Here is an 18,517-nt window from a genome sequence, read left to right as displayed (position 1 = left end):
TATTGGGGTAAATTTTCAGCATCATGTCTGAGGTTCTGCACATGAAATTGGAGCTGTATTCGGGGTGTCAGACCTGCCGACGGGTATGGGGGCAGATGTTTTCGCCTTCGTCTCATTGATTGCTTGAAGGCGGGTTCTGTTGGGGTGGAGGTCAGCTTCAACAGTTGACCCTCTCTGTCGCTAGCGAGACGGGCGTTGTCCATGAGCATGCTAAGAATCGTTACTCCCACATCAGGGCGGCAGAAACTGCGAAGCTGGCCTCCCACAAGGCGGAATGGGTGCAGGCCATTGCACAAATGCAGGGCCTGAGCATCGAGGAGAGTGGCCATTTCGCGAGCTTTTCCTGGGTCCCTGCGCATGCGCGCTACAACCGAGTGGACGACGAGCCCGACAACCCAACTGCATAGGTGCGTACATCGACCGACCGCACTGCGCATGCACGATGGCGCACGGAACGCGCTGACGTCGGCGTCATGACGTGTCCGAGTTGTGGCTCCGCCCACTTAAAGTGGCAATGTCCGGCAAAAGGACGCTGGTGTCTACAGTGTGGCAAGCTTGGCCACTACGCAGTCCTTTGCAGATCTGCTCCACCGCTCAGCAGCCGGCGATCCCAGCTGCGGCGCAGAAGTGTCCGCTCAGTACAACAAGGCTTGCCAGATTACGATCCCAACAGCCCAACGGACCCTGATGCTGAGTGCCTCAAGTCCCCATACCGGGTGGGCATCATAACTACACATGCGCTGCCTTCCACCATACCTACGCAACGCCTCTCGATCCTCAGTGTGGTTCCCGACGACGAGTGGTGTGCTGTCCTCACAGTTAACAAGGCCCGCATCCGATTTAAACTGGACACTGGCGCATCAGCGAACCTCATCTCAAAATCCGACCTCGACACCATCCGCGCCAAACCAAGCATTCTTCCACCGGCCTGCCAGCTCCTTGACTACAATGGCAATGCCATAGCTACCAGTGGCTCCTGTCAACTGCGGGTATCCAATAAGGCGATCAAGGCAACGCTGCGGTTTGAAATCGTCAGGCCTGACAGAGCATCTCTGCTCGGTGCTCGTGCCTGCAAGCTCCTGAACCTTGTTCAACGCGTCCACACCATGTCATCATCACCGGCGACGGCCTCACCCGATGGAAACTTGCAAGCTGACATAGATGACATCATCACGCAGTACCACGACGGAATGGGCATGCTCCCATACCGATACAAAATCCTGCTCAAGCTGAACGCCACCCCTGTAATTCATGCAACTCGCCGGGTGCCGGTGTCCCTCAACGATTGTCTGAAGAAGCAATTACAGGACCTCCAAGACCAGGGCATCGTATCAAAGGTTACAGAGCCCACAGACTGGGTCAGCTCCATGGTCTGTGTCAAGTAGCCGTCAGGGGAGCTTCGCATTTGCATTGACACTAAGGATCTAAACCGCAACATCATGAGGGAGCATTACCCGATGCCAAAACGAGAAGAGTTGACCAGTGAGATGGCTCATGCCAAATTCTTTACTAAGCTCGACGCCACCAAGGGTTTTTGGCAAATACAACTGGACGTGTCCAGTCGCAAGCTGTGCACGTTCAACACCCCGTTCGGTCGCTACTGCTACAACCGGATGCCTTTTGGCATCATATCTGCCTCCGAAGTATTTCATCGCATCATGGAACAGATGATGGAGGGCATCGAGGGGGTGCGAGTGTACGTTGCCGATGTCATTATCTTGTCCACAACGCCCCAGGAACACATCGCTCGCCACAAGAAGGTATTCCAAAGAATCCATGAACATGGTCTTCAGCTCAACAGGGCCAAGTGCTCATTTGGTCAATTGGAGATCAAATTCCTAGGTGACCACATCTCGCCACAAAGCGTACGGCCAGACGCCGACAAGGTCTCAATGATCAACGCCATGAAGACCCCGGAGGACAAAAAGGCGGTCCGCCGCTTTCTCGGAATGGTCAACTTCCTCGGGAAATTCATTCCCAATATGGCATCCCACACCACAGCCCTCCGCCACCTCGTCAAAAAGTCGACGGAATTCCAGTGGCTGCACACGCATGAAGAGGAATGGCGCGAGCTGAAAGCAAAACTCACGACAGCCCCGGTCCTAGCGTTCTTCAACCCAACAAAGGAAACCAAGATATCAACTGATGCAAGTCAGGACGGTATTGGGGCGGGGCGGTGCTCCTTCAGCGGGATGACGCCACATCCTGGGCTCCAGTGGCGTATGCCTCCAGGGCCATGACGCCCACTGTGCAATGGTATGCTCAGATTGAGAGGGAGTGTCTGGGCCTCCTAACAGGGATAGTCAAGTTCCACGACTATGTTTATGGCCTGAGTAAATTCACGGTCGAGACGGACCACAGACCTCTAGTCCACATAATCCAGAAGGATTTAAATGACATGACACCTCAGTTACAGCATATTCTTCTAAAGCTACGCCGTTACGATTTCGAACTGGTTTACACGCCAGGTAAAGAGGTGATCGTTGCAGATGCCCTGTCCAGGTCCATTACCGCACCGCATGAACAAAGTGACTTCATCTGCCACATAGAAGCCCAAGTGCGTTGTGTGCCACCAACCTTCCGGCCTCCGACGAACGGGTGGTCCAAATTTGTGAGGAGACAGCCAAGGATCCTCTGCTGCAGCATGTGATGCAGCACCTCAGCAATGGCTGGCAGAAGGGATAATGTCCCCAGTTCTATATTGTAAAAGACGACCTGATGGTGGTGGAGCGAATCCTTCTGAAACTCGACAGAATTGTAATTCCTCCGAGTATGCGGGCTATGGTGCTGGGCCAACTCCATGAGGGTCACCTTGGGGTCGAGAAATGCCGACGCAGAGCTCGGGAGGCGGTCTATTGGCCGGGCATCAGCCAGGACATTGCCGACACAGTCTTCAACTGCCCTACCTGTCAGAAGTTTCAACCAGCTCAACCCAAAGAAACGTTGCAGCAGCACGAGATCGTGACCTCTCCGTGGTCCAAAGTCGGTGTAGACCTTTTCCACACCAAGGGGGCGTGACTACGTATTCCTGGTTGGCTACTTCTCCAGTTACCCAGAAGTAGTGAAACTGTCCGCCCTCACATCGAAGGCGGTAATCAAAGCCAGCAAAGAAACTTTCGCCAGGCATGGGATACCGCTCACGGTAATGAACGACAACGGTCCTTGCTTTTACAGCCAGGAATGGTCTGACTTCGCACAGTCCTACAACTTCCGTCACGTTACCTCCAGTCCCCACTACCCGCAATCAAACGGGAAGGCCGAAAAAGGGGTCCACATTGTAAAGTGGCTGCTGTGCAAAGCTGCAGATTCAGGCTCCGATTTTAACTTGGCGATGCTGGCATACAGGGCAACCCCACTGTCCACTGGATTGTCTCCAGCCCAGATGCTCATGAATCACACTCTGAGGACCACAGTTCCAGCCATCCATGTCCCCGACCTTGACCACCTCACGGTCCTACAGAAGATGCAGCAGTCACAGGCCCAACACAAAGCCACGTACGATGCCCATGCCACGGATCTGCCCGAGCTGGCCCCAACTGATCATGTTGGCATACAGTTGCCTGAGGGCGGCTGGTCCGCCACAGCTGTTGTGCTAAAACAAGTGGCCCCAAGATCATTCCTTATCCGCATGGCTGATGGCTCCCTGCTATGGTGCAACAGATGGGCACTGCGAAGGGTTCCATGCCCGCTACCTGACCGGCGTGCCCCGCCGCCTACGATGCCCCCTCCGAACGTACCCTACCACGAGGCCACCGATCTACTAGCAATCCTGCCGGTCCACGCGCCAACTGCGATGCCAGCGATCCTGCCTCTCCAAGCGCAGGCGGCTCCTAATCCGCCTATGCGGCGATCAACAAGAATTCGGCGCCCACCACAAAGACTAAATCTATACACTGAGCTTTTGTACATTTTTGTGACTTCACCAATTTGACCTCTGTAAATATTGTTTCGTTTGCCATGTATCTGCACTATCGCAACCTTCCTATGCATATACGTTCGTTTAGACATCTTTCTGTATATATTCAGGCATATATATATATTTATAAGCATCCACACCTGAGTATTCATTTAAAAAAAAAAAGGGGAGATGTCATAATATCCACTCATGTATATAATGAAGTGCAGACAGGCAGTGATTGACACACAGGATGACCAGTAAGCACACAGCACAGAACAGCCAATCACCAGACAGGACACCACCACTATAAAGCCAGAGGGCACTAGGTTTACCGCGCTCTCTGGACCCAGCCACTGAGACAGTCAGTGTCCACGAGCTAGCACAGTGCAAACACCATGCGGTAGCTAGTAAGTCTGGTCAGGCTAGTACTAGGTCTCCAGTCAGTTCAGTATAGTGTCGACCCACAGTTAAAGATGTATGTTAGTTCTATCGTTCAATAAAACTGTGTTGGATCTTCCACAGTGTTAGATGTCTGTTTCTCGCATCGCTGCATCAAGTGCAGTCCACACGAAAACGACCTGCCTAACACATCATAGGTTGAAGGAACTAATATGCTCACAACAGGATGAAATACCTGTTTGCCTGCCAGCTTGTACATGCTGAATAAATAGGTTGGTTGGGAGATGAAAATTGTACAAACGATTGATCACCGAGGCCCACCAAACTGGATTTGAGTGAACTTTGAATGCCCTGAGTATAAACAGAAATACAGCTGTCTGATACTTTGTTGTCATTACAAATGTATTTAAATGTTCAGCAGTCCAGAACCAGGCTCGAGTGACTGGCACTATTGACATAAAATTGAGAATTTCCCTATTGTGTTTCTACAGGTGTTGAATACCGTTAAACCCAGTGAATTTGCTGATCTATTGAGCAGGCCTGGATTCATTGATGACAGCCGGATTCTGATTACAGTGTTAACTACTTATGGATCTGTTCAAAATCTAGTTACATTTATAACTAATTTCAACCAAAAAGTCCGAGATGTAAGCTTCAAGTATTATTTTATGTTTCTGATGATAGAATATACAGATAAGTAATAACAATTCTCTCAAAATAGTGTCTGTTATATCATTGTGTGTGGCATATGTCCTGAAGATCTTATGAGGAAGGGCAAGAAGTGGATGTGCCCAGATATGAACAGTTTTAGTGGAGTTTGCAAAGTCTGTGGAGTTTTGTTACAGAGAGTGTTCCCTGGTATCCTGCTTAATACATATTCCTCAACCAGAATGACTAATAAGTTTGATGCACTAAGCGTCAAGAACCACAAAGACATGTGAGACTTTAACTAAGGCTTTAATATACTACATGGGAGGCTTACCCGACACGGACGACCCCAGACAGAATGGGGCCGGTCCCAGAAAAGGGTTCTTATACGTAATCCCCGGGGGAGTGGCTAAGGCGGAGCTCTCCGTGGCCAGGTCGGGTTATCTACCGGTGACAGAACCTCTACAGAGCTACAGTACAATACACAGTATTACAGGGCCACGTCACACACAACTATTATATACTATGTACAATGGTAGGGAAGTGCAGTGGTGTATCACCACAAAGTTACTTGGTCGTTTATCTCATTTCTGTTTCTAGGACCTTGCTTTGTGTAAATGAGCTGCGAGGGTTTCTACAACATTAACTACACTTGATAAATATTTAATTGTTTGTAAAGTATATTTGGATATTTTGAGGTTATGAAAAGAGCTATATAAATGCAAGCTGCTTCCTTTATAAAATCATGCAATACAGAAGGAGGCTATTCGGTCCATTATTTGTATGCTTGCTCTTTGAAAGAGCTATCCAATTATTCCCTGCCCTGATTCTTTGCTTGTAGCCATGCAGAGTTCTCCCTTTAATGCATAGATCTAGTCCTCTTCAGAAAGTTTTTTTGCATCCGCTCCTACCACTTTTTTAGGTGGTGCAACCTAAAGCTGACTTAGAATCTGACGTTTTATTATAATTCTATTCTTTACTTGTAAGAATGTAATTTGGAAATGTTGAACCTTTGAAATAGTTTAAGAGCTGTACAACATGTTGCGAGTTCCACTGTGTTGTAAAAAAATCTTTGAAACAAAATTATTTCCCAACTTTTTTCCCCCAGAGTCGTCTGACAGATGATAACCAGGCTGCAATCCTTGAGGCTTTCTGGTTTCGCTTTGCCACAGCTTTGACTGAAAACAATGACACTGAAGTGGATAAATGGCTTAATGTCAGACTGCAACCATACCTGCCTTTTATCACTACTGAGCTCCTGGCTTCAAACATCACCCTCCTAATTCCGTGCCTTCCTTATAGGAAAATGTAAATACAGCCACATCTAATTTTAAAATTACAATTATATCCACTGGGGATTTTTTTCCCAGTATTAGTTTGGCTAGTATGTTGTCATCAATATTTGCAATTATCATTTGCTTACAATTCACTGCAGTTCCAAGTAGGCATCAGCAAGTCTAGCAATGCTGTATTCATGACATTTTTCTCTGCTTCAGATGTATCTAGGAGCTGGAACCCCCCCCCCCCCCCCACTGTATCTAGGAGCTGGAACCCCCCCCACTATTTACGTCTGTCACATTTCTCATTGACAATATTTAGTTCATGGTGGAGTTTATTTGTTTCTACTCCCCAAGTGCAGAGTAGTAAAATCATTTCCAATGATATGAATGATTGTTTAAGGGAAACTCATAATCCTGATCTGACAAAACACTGGTTCTTGAATTTATTGGGTGTGGGGCGTTGGTAGCATGGCAGAAACCCGTAATCCTGGAATGTGGATGTCCTGTTGAATTCAACAGTATAACTTCATTTTAATTTTCCCCTTTCATCCCCTCTCTGCGGCTGGCACAATTGACTAGCTGGTTATCTGCTCGACAGGAAAAACAGCAGAAGTTTGCAAGGCCGGTCCTAAGAAACCAGAAGGGCAGAAGAATGCAGTTTAGGGAGTGAGATATGGTGGGATGTTGGTCATGATCGCAGACTACAGATTAGGGGAAGGTGGTGAGGAAAAGGTGGTAAATTGTGAAATGTCACCGATTCACACTGCAGAGAGACATGATTTGCAGAAGGGAACTCCTCCTGGCCCATAAAGACTGCTTAAAAAACATGTCTTCTGGAGCTAGTAGCTCTCATCTCTTCACGAATCCTGAGAAACCTGGAAGGTTGAAGTAAAATTTAAATTGGGTACCCAATTGTGCTGTGGTATGCCAATGTACGAACAACACCATTAGTCCATCTCAATCAGCATCTATGGCCCCACGATCCCTGGAGGTTCTCGTGGTTTCTAGATTTAACACCTGAATGATAAAGGTAGAACTTCAGGGAAATGGTGCAGTGAAACCAGTGCCCCTGGTTTCTATCAGATTTATGGTGAGAGAGGAGGAAAACTCCAAATAAATTTCAAGGACCAATTTTTAATTTCCATCTTTAAACCCTTCTTGAGTATTCAACTGCCCAAAGATGCTAATTTTCTGCCAAAGCAAGGCATTATATTTCTGTCCAAAGACATGAATGGGAGAGGAAAAGGGGGGTTAGGGTTAGGATAGGAGTGGACCGACAAATCCTGTGTGCCCTGGCTAGCACTTGGCTGAGTGTTATATTTTCTGAAAATACTACAGATAAGGGAATCCCCATTTTAAAAAAAATTAACGCATTAATAGAGTTGTAAGAAAGAAAAAGAACAACAGTAGTTCCCACAAATTCTCATGAAAATAGCAGCAGAAAAAAAACATAGTTAATTTTTGTTATTATTTAAATGAGCTTCTATTGTAGCTCATCCCCTGAAGACTATTGTGGAGGTGTGATTTGGAAATGGCCTTATAGCAATGTACTACAAAAGCCAGAAAAATAAGCATGGGATCATCAACTCATCCCACATCATTTAATATTATGAAATTTCTTAATTTTTCACCACCAGGCCAACAGAACTCTGAAAATATAGTGGTGGTCTGTTGCTTTGGATCTCTTTTGTCACCTTAATTGTAGGCAAAATCCTTTTTTTAAATTAAAGTGCCCAATTCTTTTATTTCCAAATTAAGGGGCAATATAGTGTGGCCAATCCACCTACCGTGCACATCTTTGGGTTGTGGGAGTGAGACCCACGCAAACATGGGGAGAATGTGCAAACTCCACAAGGACAGCGATCCGAGGCCGGGATCGAACCTGGGCCCTAGCAGTGCTAACCACTGCACCACCAGAAAAATCAAACGTTGTGGGACACAATGCGAAAGCAGCACTCAAATCTTTTGCTTTTAAATTGAGCTGTGGAATATCTACTGCTAGCTTTTACTTTTGGATTTTTTTCAAATTTGTTTGTTGAACAGTTTTCAGGTTGGTTAATTGTACCCCTAATGGTGTAACCAACAGGAAAAGTAACCCTAAGGATGGGAAAAATGGGGACTGAAATTGCCTTTCTTGTTGAATCCAGATCTTTATGAAAACAGTGAAAGGTAATTGGTAATCCATCCAGAGTACTTGGCCGATCACAACATCTGTTGCTAAGAATATTTAATGTTGGGTTTTACGCATCTGTATCTCTGGTATAGAGCTGTGAGCTTTGAGCTCTGAATTTACGAGAATGTCTGGAATTGGTGTGTGGAGGTCACATGCTCTGGATGTTCTGTCTGTTGTTCTATCTTCTCACTTTTATACATGCAAATACATTTTTATATATACATATATCTATAATGTGAATGAGGGGACAAAAATGCAGTAAAGCCTAATCATGAAAAGATTAAATTTTAATGTATTCCTAAATTTCAAATTTAGTGTGAGAACACTGAATGCTCGCTACAATAAAATGACCGCAAACAAACGGAAAGAAATCTTCCGTGGTATCAAAATTTATCTGCAACAAGGTAATATGACAATCTTTGATTTTAAAGTACTGTATTTCTGTGATTAACTGCAGTGTAATCTTTGTCAGTTGCTTTGGGACTTGGGTAGATGTATTTGCATTAGGATAAGGGAAGAGACATTTCAGATTGAGTTGAGAAATTTCTTCACTCGGGTTGTGAATCTTTGGAACTGTAGAGGGCTGTGGATGCTTACTGATTGAGTATATTCAAGACTGCGATCGATAGATGTTTGGACTTCAAGGGAATCAAGAGAAATGGAGTTGAGCTTCAAGATCAGCAATCTTTTTAAATAGGGAAGCAGATTTTGGGAATTATATGGCCTATTGCTACTAGTTCTTATATTCTTAGGTCATATACATGTCAGCTGTACTGTAACAGTTTAGTGACCAAAGACAAGCCCAAGGCGTGTGGACAAAGATAAACTAGTCTGAGGTGTCGGTTCCAAGTCTGGCCGTCCTCAGCGGGGGAACTCATACTCAACGAGGCTCATGGGGAGACTAATTGCTCCAACCCTGTAGGTCTCATGCGGGTTATATAAAGCAGGAATGCATTCAACCATAATTGGAAGACACCCATCTCATGAAGTAATTGAATGTTCACCAATGTGAATGCTCTTTCAATAATTGTATTCATCTTTATACCATTCAATAAGGTGGTTCACCACATATGGTGAGGGGGAGGGGGAATCCCACACCAATTTGATGGATGTAAGTCAAATTGATGGATGTTCGTCCGACGAGGAAGGTGCAGGGGAGAACAAAGAACAAAGAAAAGTACAGCACAGGAACAGGCCCTTTGGCCCTCCAAGCCCATGCCGACCATGCTGCCCCACTAAACTACAATCGTCTACACTTCCTGGGTCCGTATCCCTCTATTCCCATCCTATTCATGTATTTGTCAAGATGCCCCTTAAATGTCACTATCGTCCCTGCTTCCACCACCTCCTCCGGTAGCGAGTTCCAGGCACCCACTACCCTCTGTGTAAAAAAGCTTGCCTCATACATCTACTCTAAACCTTGCCCCTCTCACCTTAAACCTATGCCCCCTAGTAATTGACCCCTCTACCCTGGGGAAAAGCCTCTGACTATCCACTCTGTCTATGCCCCTCATAATTTTGTAGACCTCTTTCAGGTCGCCCTTCAACCTCCGTCGTTCCAGTGAGAACAAACCAAGTTTATTCAACCGCTCCTCATAGCTAATGCCCTCCATACCAGGCAACATCCTGGTAAATCTCTTCTGCACCCTCTCTAAAGCCTCCACATCCTTCTGGTAGTGTGGCAACCAGAATTGAACACTATACTCCAAGTGTGGCCTAACTAAGGTTCTGTACAGCTGCAACATGACTTGGCAATTCTTATACTCAAAGCCCCGGCCAATGAAGGCAAGCATGCCGTATGCCTTTTTGACGACCTTCTCCATCTGTGTTGCCCCTTTCAGTGACCTGTGGACCTGTACACATAGATCTCTCTGACTTTCAATACTCTTGAGGGTTCTACCATTCACTGTATATTCCCTACCTGCATTAGACCTTCCAAAATGCATTACCTCACATTTGTCCGGATTAAACTCCATCTGCCATCTCTCTGCCCAAGTCTCCAAACGATCTAAATCCTGCAGTCTCCTCTGACAGTCCTCATCGCTATCCGCAATTCCACCAACCTTTGTGTCGTCTGCAAACTTACTAATCAGACCAGTTACATTTTCCTCCAAATCATTTATATATACTACGAACAGCAAAGGTCCCAGCACTGATCCCTGCGGAACACCACTAGTCACAGCCCTCCAATCAGAAAAGCACCCTTCCATTGCTATTCTCTGCCTTCTATGACCTAGTCAGTTCTGTATCCCCCTTGCCAGCTCACCCCTGATCCTGTGTGACTTCACCTTTTGTACCAGTCTACCATGAGGGACCTTGTTAAAGGCCTTACTGAAGTCCATATAGACAACATCCACTGCCCTACCTGCATCAATCATCTTTGTGACCTCTTCGAAAAACTCTATCAAGTTAGTGAGACCCTCACAAAACCTAAATTCACAAAAATCAGGTTGAAATCCTGACTCAGATTTGAGAATACTAGAAAAGCAGTTTAAGCCGGTAGTCTAGGATTACATGGAGTCATCTGTTTTGGATGCACAAGTCATCCTCTTTGATGCTCTACATACTATTGCTAGTTCTGTGCATGCAGTAATATTCCTGTGTGAGGAACAGGGAGCCAACTGGCACCCTGAGAACTGAAGGCCAGGAGGGGTCATTCCCTTTAATTCAAAGTTAGATTTGAGTTGAAAAGAATGGAGTGGTGTTTTAAACTTCATAGCACAATTATATTAAGAGTGACACGGTTTTAGTTTGTAAATGTGTAGTCAAATTCTTCTGTATTCATTACTAGATTATTTAAATTGCAGATCCCAAGCCCAAATGCTACAATGCAAGTCATCCAGCCCTGAACTCCACTGCTTGGTTTGTTAACTACCTGGGACTATTTATGAACCAAATGTCACTGACTGATCTTCAGTTTTTCTTTGATAATGAAACAAAGGTATACATTTTATATGCTCTCTAATATAAGCATAGGTGTGACTGACACTTGTGACTGCTCTCAAATCCCAATTGCATCAAAATGTGTGACTAATCAGCCATTGAGGGCATTAACTAGTTTAGTATTCATGCCTCATTTCTTAAATTATCCAGTCCAAAGTGTGCAGATGCATATATTTAATAACTAATCATGAAAATTCAACAGCAAAAATTATTTATTTAATCAAACCAATTTCTATTATACATGTGGGCATTGGTCTTGGATTCATTGAAAAGAGGCCTCCCCTCCAATGTTTAGCTTTGTAATTCATAATCTGCAGCGTAAGAGACCAGCACAAAGGAACATTTTGGGCCTTATGGTTTGATTGCCTATTTCCAGTCCTGTTATTGTAAGTAGGGACAAACTATATGATTCAGTCAAAACTTTCTGTGGAAGGTTTTGATGCATTTTGCTATGGCTTGGTGTGAGATCTTTCCTTTGCACAATCCTCCAATCTTTCTCTTGATTCAATCGTTCCCCTCTCTATAGTATTGGACATATTGGGGTTAAAATAATTTATTTGAGTGTTCTTCTTGAATATATTCTCGAGTCCTACTGTTTGATTTTCTGGAGCTCCTTTTCATTCGCACTAACCACTCTATTAGACAATGCAGTCATGAACTAACATACCTTCTGTATTTGTGTTGAATTTTAGGGTTTCCTTCTTTAGAGAGGTAAGATAGTACAAATACCAAAGATTATATACATATATTTATACCATTAAATCTTTTAACTTGGAATCTATGAATAAGATGTTTTGGTTAAGTTGTGTAAATAAGTCGATTATACTTTGTTTCCAAAATGAAAATTCCAACTACTTGGCAGATGATAACTTATTGGGAATATGTCTCACATCTGCAGCCCCTTTAAAAAATCAGTGACAACCAATTAGCATTCTCTAGCATCCTTTGGTTTAGTTCTTCTAATTTTAATTTCCTTTATCCTCAATAGATTTGCCTAAAGTGACTGGTAACAAACATGTCAGGATACTGACTTCCCATGGTCCATCTGTACAACGAGGGGAATGCAGACAAATTAATTCTGCAGCACCAAACCAACTATCACATAATGCATAATTTAATTCACATGTACCTCACATTTTGGTGATTTTCCCGAGATAATAAGAACATAAGAACTAGGAGCAGGAGTAGGCCATCTGGCCCCCCGCGCCTGCTCCGCCATTCAAAGGGATCATGGCTGATCTTTTGTGGACTCAGCTCCACTTTCCGGCCTGAACACCATAACCCTTAATCCCTTTATTCTTCAAAAAACTATCTATCTTTATCTTAAAAACATTTAATGAAGGAGCCTCTACTGCTTCACTGGGCAAGGAATTCCATAGATTCACAACCCTTTGGGTGAAGTAGTTCCTCCTAAACTCAGTCTTAAATCTACTTCCCTTTATTTTGAGGCTATGCCCCCTAGTTCTGCTTTCACCCGCCAGTGGAAACAACCTGCCCGCATCTATCCTATCTATTCCCTTCATAATTTTATATGTTTCTATAAGATCCCCCCTCATCCTTCTAAATGCAACGAGTACAGTCCCAGTCTACTCAACCTCTCCTCGTAATCCAACCCCTTTAGCTCTGGGATTAACCTAGTGAATCTCCTCTGCACACCCTCCAGTGCCAGTACGTCCTTTCTCAAGTAAGGAGACCAAAACTGAACACAATACTCCAGGTGTGGCCTCACTAACACCTTATACAATTGCAGCATGACCTCCATAGTCTTAAACACCATCCCGCTAGCAATGAAGGACAAAATTCCATTTGCCTTCTTAATCACCTGTTGCACTTGTAAACCAACCTTTTGCGACTCATGCACTAGCACACCCAGGTCTCTCTGCACAGCAGCATGTTTTAATATTTGATCATTTAAATAATAATCCCTTTTGCTGTTATTCCTACCAAAATGGATAACGTCATATTTGTCAGCATTGTATTCCATCTGCCAGACCCTTGCCCATTCACTTAGCCTATCCAAATCCCTCTGCAGACTTCCAGTATCCTCTGCACTTTTTGCTTTACCACTCATCTTAGTGTTGTCTGCAAACTTGGACACATTGCCCTTGGTCCCCAACTCCAAATCATCTATGTAAATTGTGAACAATTGTGGGCCCAACACTGATCCCTGAGGGACACCACTAGCTACTGATTGCCAACCAGAGAAACACCCATTAATCCCCACTCTTTGCTTTCTATTAATTAACCAATCCTCTATCCATGCTACTACTTTCCCCTTAATGCCATGCATCTTTATCTTATGCAGCAACCTATTGTGTGGCACCTTGTCAAAGGCTTTCTGGAAATCCAGATATACCACATCCATTGGCTCCCCGTTATCTACCGCACTGGTAATGTCCTCAAAACATTCCACTCAATTAGTTAGGCACGACCTGCCCTTTATGAACCCATGCTGCGTCTGCCCAATGGGACAATTTCCATCCAGATGCCTTGGTATTTCTTCCTTGATGATAGATTCCAGCATCTTCCCTACTACCGATGTTAAGCTCACTGGCCTATAATTACCCGCTTTCTGCCTACCTCCTTTTTTAAACAGTGATGTCACGTTTGCTAATTTCCAATCCACCGGGACCACCCCAGAGTCTAGTGAATTTTGGTAAATTCTCACTAGTGCATTTGCAATAATGCACCTCCTCGCACGACCATTGTGCCATTCTGAGGCATAGATTGGATTGGATACACCAAGTGAACATTAATTGTGGTTGTTTGTACCCATATTAAGGATGAGCCAGATTCTTGCTATTTTTCTTAATATAAACTCTACTGTTGTCAGGGAGTTCTAATGATCCAAATTTATAAATACCATTTTAGGAGATTGAGTAAGATGTTGGAGTCATGAAAGCACCTGAACTAACACAGTTGGCATTAAATAATTACAATTTAGTCAATGGTGAACTAGGACAGGGGTTTCCAGTTGAAAAAATGACAAATAAAAATTAAATGAATGATTTTAAAGCATTTTCTCAGGTGAAATATCAAATAAACATTACTAACTTAGCTTCTTAGCTATGTTGCTTCATAGTTACGTTAACATTGTAATCAGTCCTTCGTCTACATACACATGTCCCTAACCCCATCTCTCCCTACACCCACTTACTCAACTGCCGCAGGATCCCCTGTCACCCTGCATTATCCTCTCCCACACTCCAGACTGGTCAAGACTTGACTCCGCGTCCAGGGATCACCCCCACCCCTCAACCAAGCCTAGGTTTGGCCCCAATGGGAACTCGCCTTGCAGGATAAGTGATGGCTACGGTAGGCCTTCTACAACCTTTCTACTGGCGGAGACGGTTTCCTTTTCATTAATTTTCAGCTTCTTCCCCTTGGCATTCCAGAGGCTGTTGAAAAGCAATTGATGGCTGCAGCAGCTGGCCAGAATAACTCTTTCCAATCGCAGGATTTCTTTCTCTGCTCTTACTGCTCCTCCAATCGGCGTTTTGAGGAGCAGCAAGAGTGGGAGAGAAGAAACCTCTGACTGGAGGGACTGGAGTCATGAACTTGGTAGAGGCAGAACCTGGGATTGGAGGAGTACCTACTCACAGACTCTGCCTCTTTTACATACAGGACCAGCTTCCTTCTTATGGGTCACACCCCGTGAATGTATTTTCCTCAGATTTGGGGGGATTTTCAAGGGCAAATTCATCTGCCACCCTGTATATTTTGAATCCTGTATCCAACAGTATACATCTGAAAATATATCTAACAATAATTCCCAAAATATATTTCTCTGAGTCTGCATTATATGATATACATCATCAATCTTGACCCTGCAGTATGTCTTACACCCTAGATCAGTTGTCTTTGTTGGCAAAGTGGTTACATACAGGATGTCCTAATCTAGAGTATGCTGGGAGAGGGTATTTCTTTCTAATCATAAACCTTGCTTTCAACTTTATAATTGCATGCATGTGTCGAGTATGTTTATACTCCGTGTTTGCTAAGTAACCTGCTTGATATTATGATAATTGCACTCTGCATTCTAAAGCTCTGGACCAACTTTCCTCTATAATCTTTGCTCTGATGCATTAGGAAATACAGGGGGCGATTCTCCGAGACCTGCGCCAGGCCGGAGAATCGCTGCAACCGCGCCATGACGCCCCGACGCCGGTGCGCGATTATCTGAGGCGCCGGCAGATTTGGTACGGCGCTGGCCATGGGCCGCCGGAATTGGCGGGGCCGCCGATTCTCCAGCCCAGATAGGCCGAACGGCCGCCCCGATACGACAGAGTCCCGCCGGCGCCGTTCACCCCTGGTCGTTGCCGGCGGGAACTCTGCGGGAACGCTCGGGGGGCGGCATGTGGGGGGAGGGGCCTCCGATAGGGTCTGGCCCGCAATCGGGGCCCACCGATCGGCGGGCCGGCCTCTCCCTCGCCGAGCCTACTTTCCGGTGCGGCCGGCCTCTGAACACCGAACCCATGTTGGGTCGGGGCCGGCGCGCGTAAGAAGTTTCCCGCGCATGCGCAGGATGGTGCGGCCCAACTGCGCATGCGCGGGTTGGCACGCGCCCATAAGGAGGCTTGAGCGGCATGAACCGCTCCAGTGCCGTGCTGGCCCCCTGTGGGGGCCAGAATAGTTCATGTCCGGGCCCTGTTCCTGGCGTTTCACGACGGGGCGAACACTTGGCTTCAATATCGGAGAATCGCCCCCACGATGTCTGATAATCATAGGAATAGGTAGCATATCATAGGTAGCAATAGGAAACCACAGCAAATTGTTCAAAGTCCCAAAGTTAATACAATTGAAAGTGAAACATATTTCATCACATGGGATGATCCCCTGTGTAACTTCATTGATGACAGTCGTAATTTTTGTTCTGTGCTACTGTAGTAACAAATATTCTATATTTTCATGTTAGAATAAAAATAGTGCATTATTGGATGAGTAACTTATCTTAAATTTTATACAGCTTCAAGAGTTCATAGAAAACCGTGAAAACCAGGCTCTATTGGTAAAACTGAAGTTATCCACTGAAATCTCAAGTTTCTTTGTTAACTTGTTGTTGAAAAACAAACCTGATCTTAATGTTCCAAGGTATGTTGGGTGATAATAATTTTTATTAATGTCACAAGTAGGCTTACATTAATACTGCAATGAAGTTACTGTGAAAATCCCATAGTCGCCACACTCTGGCACCTGTCCGGGAGAATTCAGAATGTCTTATTCACCGAACAGCACTTCTTTCGGGACTTGTGGGAGGAAACCGGAGCACCCAGAGGAAACCCACGCAGACATGGGGAGAATATGCAGACTCGGCCCAGAAGTGATCCAAGCCGGGAATCGAACCTGGGACCCAGATGCTGTGAAGCAACAGTGCTAACCACTGTGCCACTGTGCCTCCCTCTTGTCCAGAGTGTAAAAAAAGTTGGATTTTGAACACATTACAACTTCAAACCTTCTTGAAGAGAGTGCAGATGAGACTTACTAAAATGGAGTGGAATGGGACTTGGGTTATGTGGAGAATCTAGAGATGGCTAAGGGAAGTTTAATGGAGGTATTTGAAATTATGATGGGTTTCAACAAAGTAGAAGGAAATGGCTTCCACTGGCAGATAAGTAAACAAGGAACACAGAGTTTTCAATGGGGGGAGTGGGAAGAGGAGATTTTTTAAAATTCCTTTAATTAGGATCTGAAATGGTAATGGAAGCAGATTCTGTGGTATCTTTCAAAAAGGAATTGGATATATATGTGAAAAGGCAAATATTGCAGGCTATGGGGAAGAGTGGGGAGTGAGATTAATTGGATAGCTTTTTTTAAGAGTTACCATATGCACAATGGGTTGAATAACCTGTGTAGTATTATTCAGTGTTATCTGTAATTTGTAATTTTGCTGAAGTTGTTAGTTCAATCCTTGGAGTCTATATTACATCGAAGTAAGTAAGAAAAGTTATGTTAAAAGTTATTGTTTTTTTAATTTTCCTGATAATGACTGATGGAAGTTTTTTTTTGCTGATGATAAATTCACCCAATTGAATTTAGTTTGGGGAATCATTTTTACTTACCTGACCAATACTGTCTAACTCCATCGAATTTGTGAATTAATTTTTGACCCACAATCTTTGAGTTAATCCGCTACTTGATCAATGCATTAGCATAACTAATTCATAGAGGAGTGAATACGATCTTGATTTTTGCCATAGAAAGGAAAATAAGAGGAGATTCCATCTAAACTGCATTCTTTGCATTTTGCTTCAGGGCTTTTAAGAACATTATATCCCTTTTGTATTTAATCTGAGGCTAACCTATGCACTAACAGTTTAACTCTGTTAAACTAACCGGGGGTGGAGAAGGCTTGGGTGGAGGGAGGCTGAGGAATTCAAAGGGAAAGTTCAAGATATCAGAGCAGGAGAGTGATGTGGGTAAAGACAAGTAGAGTAGGACAGGCAGGGTCAGAGAGATTAACAAAAAGTGTTCATCAGTGAATAAGCATTGTAGGGAATAGAAGTAAAAATAAATGAAATTAAAGGTTTTCTCCCATTGAATCCCTACAGTGCATACAGAGGCCATTCGGCCCATCAAGTCTGCACCGACCCTCTGAAACAGCATCCTACCTAGGCCCACTCATCCGCCCTATCCCTGTAAACTCACCTAACCTTTGGACACGGATCGGCGATTTATCATGGTCAATTCACCTAACTTGCACATATTTTGACTGTGAGAGGAAACCAGAGCACCCAGAGGAAACCCACAGAGATATGTGGAGAAAGGCAGTCACCCAAGGTCCGAATTGATCCCGGGTCCCTGGCGCTATGAGGCAGAAGTGCTAGCCACTGTGCTGCCCTTTATCTGAACGCATAAAACACCTGAAATAAGATAGATAAATTAGTGGCACAATTGGAGGTTACCTCGGAATTATCCGTCGGCGGGATCCTCCTCCCGCCAGCAGCGCACCCACACCCGTGCATTTCCCGACGGTGTGGGGTGGCCCACAATGAGGAACCCCATTGGCCGGCTGTGGGAACGGAGAATCCCGCTGCCGGCGGGGGCACGCCGTGCCGGAAAATGGGGCTAGTGGGACGGAGAATCCAGCCCTATTTATTTAGATCGAATCAACGTTTACAGAAATGGGGTTACAAGGTGATTAAGGTTGGAAAATAAATATTCCAGGGTACACAATAT

At 44.8% G+C, this 18,517-nt stretch overlaps 1 protein-coding gene across 2 annotated transcripts in view; it reads left to right on the top strand.

Moving 5' to 3' along the window:
- Nucleotides 1-18,517, top strand: part of LOC140394069 (uncharacterized) — a 405,190-nt gene that overhangs the window by 161,240 nt on the left and 225,433 nt on the right. For both annotated transcript variants that reach the window (XM_072480880.1, XM_072480881.1), the window contains exons 30-34: nt 4,789-4,944; nt 6,054-6,253; nt 8,714-8,802; nt 11,206-11,339; nt 16,308-16,432. In XM_072480880.1, the coding sequence (XP_072336981.1) occupies nt 4,789-4,944; nt 6,054-6,253; nt 8,714-8,802; nt 11,206-11,339; nt 16,308-16,432 (704 nt within the window). The remainder of the gene's footprint in view (nt 1-4,788; nt 4,945-6,053; nt 6,254-8,713; nt 8,803-11,205; nt 11,340-16,307; nt 16,433-18,517) is intronic.

This window comes from Scyliorhinus torazame, chromosome 17 (genome assembly GCF_047496885.1).
Source record: "Scyliorhinus torazame isolate Kashiwa2021f chromosome 17, sScyTor2.1, whole genome shotgun sequence".
Lineage (NCBI taxonomy): Eukaryota > Metazoa > Chordata > Chondrichthyes > Carcharhiniformes > Scyliorhinidae > Scyliorhinus > Scyliorhinus torazame.
The sequence above is the reverse complement of the archived record's forward strand: the minus strand, read 5'-3'. Positions and strand labels throughout refer to the sequence as shown.